At 44.9% G+C, this 8,469-nt stretch overlaps 1 protein-coding gene across 1 annotated transcript; it reads left to right on the top strand.

The window, feature by feature from the left end:
* Window positions 1–5,309: 5,309 nt before the first annotated feature.
* Window positions 5,310–6,802, top strand: B3GALT5 (UDP-Gal:betaGlcNAc beta 1,3-galactosyltransferase, polypeptide 5). Its single transcript, XM_010141369.1, has 2 exons — window positions 5,310–5,402; window positions 5,849–6,802. The coding sequence occupies exons 1-2, from the start codon at window positions 5,310–5,312 to the stop codon at window positions 6,800–6,802; spliced, it is 1,047 nt and encodes a 348-aa protein (XP_010139671.1).
* The last annotated feature ends 1,667 nt before the right edge of the window (window positions 6,803–8,469 follow it).

An 8,469-nucleotide genomic window follows, 5' to 3' on the forward strand; every position in this document is an offset into this window, starting at 1 on the left:
CATAAAACATCATGGTCTTCCTGGAGAGCCAAAGGCTTATTTGAAGCATCAAAAGCACCCACTCATCAGAGCCCCTCCCCCCACGCACACCCCATCACAGCAGGCCAGGGGTAGCACACAGGTGTCTGAAGAGGAGCTGGGAAAGATAACACCCCCAGCAGCATTGCTAAAACCAGTGCCACAAAAATGTCCCCCCCCAAAAAACAAAAAAAAAAAGAAAAAGAAAAAAGGGAGAGGGTTTGGCTGTATATAAAGTGCCTATCAACTTAGGCTTAGATGATAGAAATGACATGTATGAAGCAGAGAAACAATGTCTTGCTTTGACTTGCTGATGGATTGGCAAGGAGAGACAATCCTGGTAGCAGAGGATGGTGAGAGGTAGCAGAGGGAAAAAGGTTTGCCATGATCTGACAGTAAGAGAGGCAGAAAAAATTCTTCCCTTTTTCTGGACCCTTTTAAGGTGTCCATCCTTCTTGTCTGCCAGTCTTCACCGAGAACATTGTTAATATATGTTGCCATACCCTTCTCCCCCCTCTGAAAAGTGACATTTTCCAGTCATTCAAAGTAACGTTTGAAGTGCCAGGAAGGAGACATCGTCACCTCGATGGCTGTAGGTGTGCAGTTCTTGCAGCTGGAAATGGCACCACTGGCTCAGGAGGCTCCGTGGAGTGCTGCCACTGAGTACCGGGGACAGGAGGACCCAGCCATGTTCCCAGAGCGTGAGGCAGGGTAGCCTCTTTATTCTGCGTAGAGCTACATCACCGCTGCTTTTGGTAGTCCCGTGGACCTGAGCAGGCGCTGCTTTTCCTTAGAACGTCTGTTAGGCTCCAGGCAGCGTCCTGCTCCAGGAGCAGTGGGACAGTGGAAAGCTGCTGGGCCATGGCACCTGGTCATCCCTCCTCGACTTCTGAGCTTGGGCTAAGGGGGCAACCTGGCTACCCATGTGTCTCCCCACAAAAAGGCCTCTGCTTAACCCTCTGCCTCGCCAAAGACGTCATCTTTGAGAGCTCCAAGCTGGCCCCTGCTTCTCTGAAACGCTTGCAATTAGGAAAAAAAATGTTTCCTGCTGTACTTGACATTTTCTTATTATCTATGTGTGTTTAATCCTCCTTTGTGTCCTGCTGAGCTTCTGAGAAAACAATTTAGAGGCTTTATTCCGAGGAAAATCAAGTTATCAGGTATTATTAGTACTTATACCAAGATGCATGTTACTTTCAAATACTAGGAAATGAAAATGGGAATATTGCTGCCAACTTTATCTGTGCAGTGTTTGAGGTTATAATTCCTGTTCACACACTTACATCACGCTTCTGATTTTGGGTCTGCCGTGTCACAGCTGCTTCCGTCTCTTGTTTACAAAGCGGGGACTCTTGCAGATGATCAAAATCACTTTGGTCATTTGTGGTTGAGGTCCTTTCCTGGGTGAGGTGTGTGACCTCAGTACAAAGCCAACTGCTGATTGTCCACTGAACTCAGTGACATGACTGTAACTTTGCCCCAGAAAAATTAAGAAAACTTTATTTCTTTAAAATGGTATTTCGAATCTCCTTCTCAGGGGGACTCTAGACCTACTTACCTCTCTCTGCCTCAGGCCAGATTGCTTTTCCTGATCTATATGGCATGCAGTCTTGATGTCTCGGTGCCGTTTAGATAATTACGCTCATTAACAGACCTAAAGGAGCTGTCAGACTAATTTTCATGGAATAACTAGGCTTCAGCACCGGAGTTCCCAGGGCCCTGTCACTCTGCAGTATGAAGGAGTTACACAAGGGTCAGCGGTGTGAACAGAGGGGCCCTAGAGCCAGTCTGCTGAGCATGGCCCAGCGCAGGAGGCGGTTCATGCCGCCAGTGGAAACAGGTACTTGCAAAGCAGAGGGCTGCGGTTCGACTGCTTTAGATCACAGACCTCGACTACCTCCTTCTCTTCTTCATGAGTCTGTTCCAGGAGAGTGTGAGAGGAGCACCCGGCTGCAGGCTGTTTAAACATGAAGCGGGTCATTTTCTGGCAACGCCCTACATAAAATATCTTGCAGTTGGAACAAAAAGAGATGGACAAAGCTTCGAGATAACTAAAACCTGCAATTTCTGACTCAGATCAGAGACAAAATTCACATGTAACATAATGAAAAAGAATTTTCTATAAAGTGGAAAGATTTGTTTTGATGCAAAAATATTGAATGCTATTCAAAACCAGTCTCTAGAAAAGAGACTGGTTGCAAGTCAGTCTCCCTTGCTTTCTGGACCACCTCCTGTAGATTTATTTTTCCCTTCCTATTAACATCTCCAGGACTGTTCCATGGAGATACTGCATGCAGGCTGGAAAAGTTGAATCACAGACTGTGTTGTTTGTCAACTGCAGGCAAAGGAGGATAGATACGATGACAGATAATTTAGACACCACAGGCCTTGTCACACCTAACCTATGCTCATATCTCTGCCCTAGAACATGGTACTTCAGAATGGATGGTGATGGTTTTGCTAAATGCGGTCACAGCCATGTTGACCCGTAGAAACAAACCAGAAACCGTTGTTTTCAGTAAGTTCTTCATGTCCAGCGGTTCTCCCAGGCAGTGGGGGAGACAGAGCTTTTGCTCCACCCAGGAATCTAAACCTGCTGTTCACAGGTGGGGTGAGGGACGGGACGAGGACTCAGGGTCCCAGGGGAAAGGAGCCAGTGCTCGGGTGTTTTAATTCCCTGACGTACCAAATTAAGTGGTCCGAGGACCCAACCTGCCTGTGTTAATATAAAACGTTTTTAACATTCCGTCAATGTTCTTTCAATAAATGACAACCTTGCGAGATGCTGCCAGGCTTGGGTCCTTGGCACACCAAGGCTGTACCTGTGCATATTCATCTTTTCCAACAGCCCCCAGCCCTCCATCTCACCACAGGCTGCCACTGGCCTTGGGAGCATCTGGAGAAACTCTTCCCTTCTTGAGCTTCACGTGGGGGGAAAATTAAAGACCAGGACATCAGATGAGACACGTGTGTGCACTCCCACATGTTTGCTGAGTTTACTCGGAGAGGGGAGTTTGGGGAACTGGTGCTATACTGAGGAATCACTATTGGGAGAGTGAAACAGGGAAGAAACAGGATTGTGACAGAAGACGGGGCACAGTCCTGTATGGACAGGGAGGCTGAGACTCCTCCATTGCACCTGGTCCAGGAGCACATCAGGAATCATTGTCCAGGAGTCACCAAACTGGGAACACTCAAAGTACTACTGGTGCGATCCAGGCCCTTGCGAGCCCTCCCCGCAATCTCCTCTGCAAATACCTCTGTGGGTAATTGCAAATGTTTCTTTTGAGAAAAAAAGAACATTATTCCTACCAGTTCCAGCTAAGCCTGGACGTGCTTTTGGTGGTTCAACCAATGGCAGAAGCTAGTCGTTTCCAGCCTTCACACCGTCAGAACCAAACAAGACTCTGCTGTGGGAAGCGTGCGTTTCTCATCAAGGCCACTGCCTACTTGGAGTGGTAGGCAGGACCCTGCTGTGAAATGGTATGTGTACATATGTGTGATTTGCAAAATTTATGAAACACATTTTACAATTTACGTAAATCTTGAAGTGTTTGCATTGCCTGGGCACGCGCGTGTGTTTATATATCTGTAGAAGGTAGGCTGCTTCATACACGAGCTGAAAAAGGAAGACAGTCTGGCTCTGGATAGGCAGTGTGGCAAATACCTGCCAGAACATACCGTGGGAGGCTGCTCTCCCAGATGTCCAGAACAGGGACCTTTTTAATTCTGTTTTGTAGATCTGCTACCAGTGCCCAAACCTGGAAAGTAAGAAGTAAATATGGTCAAGTCGCAGCAGTCTGATTCTACTGAAATCTGGTAAAATTAGTGTATTATGTTATAGTTTCTTGCTCCTGAGTATTTCTGAAAAGGTTTTTATGAGTTTTAATCAAAAAAATTCTCTCAATTACTTTCTTAGTTCACTATTTAAAGGACCTTTGTATGAACATGTTCTGGAATTCCTGTGCAGAGAAATGTCAGATGCTCAAACAGTCTCACGAGAGCCAGTGATGGGAGCAAACTCTTCTGCAGTTCTGCTGTCAGCCTCAGAACAACATCTTTTCCTGAAAACACTGTTTTCAAGATATTCATGCCCTTCCTCCCAGGCCACCTCACCGAAGAACATGAGAATAGATGCAAAGCAGATTTTTGTATAATCTTTTGCGTGTGTGTGCATATATATACATATATATGCGTGCATATGTATATTCTCACACAATTTTACATACGTATTTAATGAAAGCAATTTTTAAGTTAATCACAAGACTAGCATGAGCTATACATACAGAAAAAACAGATCTGAGGAATAGTCTATTTAGCTATTTTAAATGTAAGCAGCAGAAGAAATATGAACTTTTGAAATATTTTCAAAATTCATTAGTGAATCATTGCAAAAAAGCATTTCACCGTGGGCGGAATGTCAGGAAACCAGGACTCCAGTTCTACTTATTTCATGCTTTTGAGAATACAGACTGAAGTTAATGGGACTATTCTTATAGTAAAATGAGCTGGATTTTGTCCCAGGAACACCTGGCTGGATTTTAAAATGGACCTGAACCTGCAACATAAAATCTTTTCGTTGCTTGGAAAGGGGAACTTGAGCTGAAGGAAGGCCCTAACACAGTTTTGGGGAGTCTAGGCAGAACATTCCTGGTCAGAAGGCAGGAACGAAATATACAGCTTTGGGAATTGTAAATTTGGTTTTCTGCATTTTTAGATGGGAAGCCAGATCCAATTCTTCATTAAGAAGGGGGGGAGCGTAAGGGAATGCCCTTCTACCTGGTAAAAATGACTCCATCCTAGTGCTCTGAAGTAGTAGTTGGTGGGCCTGTGGGTTAATGGAATGAATAACTGAAGCATTATACTCTTCTCACCAAGTGAATTTATGGAGATGTGTAATTTCTTTGGCAATGTAGTGGGTTTGGGTTTGTTTGACAATTATTCTGTCTCTCAAAATTCATACTAGATTTGTAACTAGATATGCAGCACATTAAACTGTTCAAGGATAAATGAAGGAACATTGTTATTGTTTGGATCTCTTTCACCTAGAAAGGAGAGGGCGTACAAACAACCCTTTCTCACCTCAGCATGACCTAGTGAGTCACCTAAACTCTGCAAAAGGTGAAACATCCAAATAATCTATCATCTGTCCCATTGTTTTTGTTTGTTTGTTTGTTTGTTTTTTCACAAGCAGCTGACCCAACATCAAATACACGATTCATGGACCCTCCAGCAAAAAGACCGGGAGAAGTTCCTGGGTTGGTGCAAGAGTCCTGCAGGATGCAAACAAGATGAAGGTGGGAGGAACCTGGCTGGGTCTGCCAGTTGGACATCACTTGCTGGCTTTGGGACACAGGCACTTTTCAAACAAATGGAGAAACATGGTATTTAAAAAAAACCCCAAACTATTGCTATTATTCTCTCTCATCTGGCATGGGCACATATCTGCTGCTTCTCCACTCTTTGGCTTGTGAGAGCCTTGGTGGGTCTAAGTCATAGTTTGCAAGATGCTGAAAATGGGGAGTTGGTCTGAAGCATCAGCCAGGGTAATCTGGTATCAGTGGACGTGCTCATGTGGATTCCTGAGCATATGGTGGCTTGGGGGGCAGACTCAAGTAAGAACAAATCTGAATTTGATTGCCAGCAGAACATCTTGTGGGAATGATACTAAGAGAAATGCGTATGGGTGAGCACCCTGAAATAGGTTGTATTTGATTGGAGACAACCTGGCTTTAAATCCCTACAGAGAGATTTTGATATACAGTGCCGAGAGGTACTAGATAGTTGGTCTTTTTCTTTTTAATGTGCTGTTCCTTCTTGTTTCTTTCAGATGAATCTCAGAAAATTCAGACCGTTTGTTTGCCTTGTAGGGCTGAGCTGTGTTAGCTTCTTATTTTTTTACAATTTGACCGAATTCTGTATGTTCTGTGAAAACAGCCAAGATTACATATTCCCCATAGAAACTTTCAGGAGATTCGAAGGAAACTTCTTGCAGCTCCCAGATGTAGACTGCCATAAGAACCCACCTTTCCTCGTCCTGCTTGTGACATCCTCATATCACCACGTTGACGCCAGGATGGCCATCCGGCAAACCTGGGGGAAGGAGAGAACAGTTGCCAACAAGCGCCTGGTGACATATTTCCTCCTGGGAAGCACTGGGAATCTCAGCCAGCAGGCTGATATCGCTGCTGAAAGCCAAAAGTACAAAGATATTATTCAAAAGAATTTTACTGACACATATTACAATTTAACTTTGAAGACCATGATGGGAATTGAATGGATTCACAGATTTTGTTACCAGTCTAGCTTTGTGATGAAAACTGACACAGACGTGTTTGTCAACGTTTTTTACCTCACTGAGCTTCTTCTAAGGAAAAAGAGGACCACTAGATTCTTCACAGGCTTTTTAAAACCGCATGAGTACCCCATACGGACAAGAGGGAGTAAGTGGTATGTGAGTAGAGAGGAGTACCCAGGAAAGACCTACCCGCCGTTTTGTTCTGGGACTGGCTATGTTTTATCCAGTGACGTGGCTAGCGAGATCTATAATGTTTCAGAGAGCATTTCGTTCATTAAACTGGAGGACGTATTCATAGGACTGTGCCTTGCCAAATTAAAAATCCAGCTGGAGGAGCTTCATTCAGAGCAGACGTTTTTTCCAGAAAGGATCAGATTCTCTGTTTCTCGCTTTAAGAAAATTGTGATGTGCCATGAGGTAGAACCATCTGAGCAGCTAAGCTACTGGAGTCACTTAGTGACTGAAAATCATGGAGGAGTGCTCTAGCACCTTCCTTGCTCAAATTAACAAAATGAAATGCTCCACAGTTACAGGGCTGCTCTTGACTCCAGCAAAACTCCAAATTAACTCTAGATCCATCACATTAGACCATTTTAATGGTTGTTTGAATCTCCATTTCTGCCCAAGAACGTGCAAACCGTTTTTTGTCCCATTCACTCCCACCTGTTTGCATCCCTTCTCTGCACAAGTTACAATAACTCTCTTTTTCTGAAAGATGCAGGCCTGCTAACCTTCCCTCCAAGCCTTGCTGCTACAGGACTGAGAACGCTTCCGCAGTGCCAAACTTAAAGTGAAAGTACTTTTGTTCAGAGAAGAAAATTTGCATCTTCCTCACCTCCCTTGATAGATTACTACGTTTGCACCCCTCTGGGCAGGCATTTAGGAAAAGGTGTTTATAGCTGTCGGGACAGTCCCCTCCTGGCACAGGGGACTGCAGCCCTGCCCTTGCAGCCCGCTCTGTGAGGGCAGAACTGTGTACAGGCACAGATCCCTCCTCCAATCTACACAACTGTTTGGGGGTTTTTTTAGAGATGGAAGAATTTGCCCACGCAGCGCTCTTGGGACAGCCTTAGCTACTGCAGCTCACCTGGTGAACATGTAAGGTTACTGCATCTGTTTCCCTATACGCATCTCTGGCTGAAAATAATACATGGTAGAGCCAGATCCATGCTCAGTGGAGAGTGCCCTAGTCTTTCTATTAAAAGAGACCCTAGAAACACCTTCTACATTTCTGTTCCACTTTGATGAAAGCTACTTAGATGGTTTGCCAAGGCTAAGCTGGAGCCGCTTACAGTGAGCTAAACAGCACATCTGATTCACACATTTTTTTGCTATGAGGAACTGGGTGTGTAAGGGAGAAGACAGGACCATTTTCCTCTTTTAAGCAAGACCTAGTGGGAAAATATGCCCAAGTAATCATTCAGGCTGGGAGCCTCCTTTGTTATTTCATTACCAAGAAAAGGCTCATGAAATCACTAGGATGTTTGCAGGTTTCAGGGATAACGAATTGGGTCTTTACAGTAGACACTGTGAAAAATACATTTGGGCTATGGGGAGGAAGAAAGGATTTCATCAAATCATGCCTCATGCAACACTCCTGTTTGATTTACTTTCACACAAAGAAAAGGCCAGTTTTACCAGCAAGGAAGTACTGAATGCCTGTAATACATGTGAAATGCTTTTTTCAGAGAGTGGAAGAAGTGGGGCTGCTCCCTAGGGGAGCAGGTGATGAACCGGGAGCTGAGGGGATCCGACCGCTGTGAGGGCTCAGTCCCACGCACCCACGCAAGAGAGCAGGACAGACCCACAAATGGTGGGCCAGGTCCAACCAAAAGTCCTGATCATAAGGCAGTATCATGCTGGTGAAGTGGGTCTGAGGTCAAGCCGGTGATGGCCGGGCCCTGGTGATGACGCGTGGGGGTCAGAATCCGGCTCAGTGGGGGGAACCAGCAGTTGCCCTGGGATGGTAGGGCAGATCCTTGGGGATGAGGACTTACACTGAATGCGGCAAAAAGCATGGAGGAAAGATATGTTATCACTTTGGACTTATTTATTTTTATTGTTTCCTTTCTTTTTATTGAAGCTTGTGAGGACTATCCGAGTGTCTCTTTTTACTTGCCTGTGTCTGAAGAGCAGGATAAATATTTTCAGCA

The sequence above is a fragment of the Buceros rhinoceros genome, unplaced genomic scaffold (genome assembly GCF_000710305.1).
Source record: "Buceros rhinoceros silvestris isolate BGI_N320 unplaced genomic scaffold, ASM71030v1 scaffold2838, whole genome shotgun sequence".
Lineage (NCBI taxonomy): Eukaryota > Metazoa > Chordata > Aves > Bucerotiformes > Bucerotidae > Buceros > Buceros rhinoceros.

Bases quoted from the DNA above. Each gene is read 5' to 3' on its own strand.
- B3GALT5 (XM_010141369.1), top strand. From the start codon at position 5,310: ATGAAGGTGGGAGGAACCTGGCTGGGTCTGCCAGTTGGACATCACTTG. The intron at 5,403-5,848 runs GTATTTAAAAAA...TGTTTCTTTCAG, and splicing joins CAAACAAATGGAGAAACATG to ATGAATCTCAGAAAATTCAG.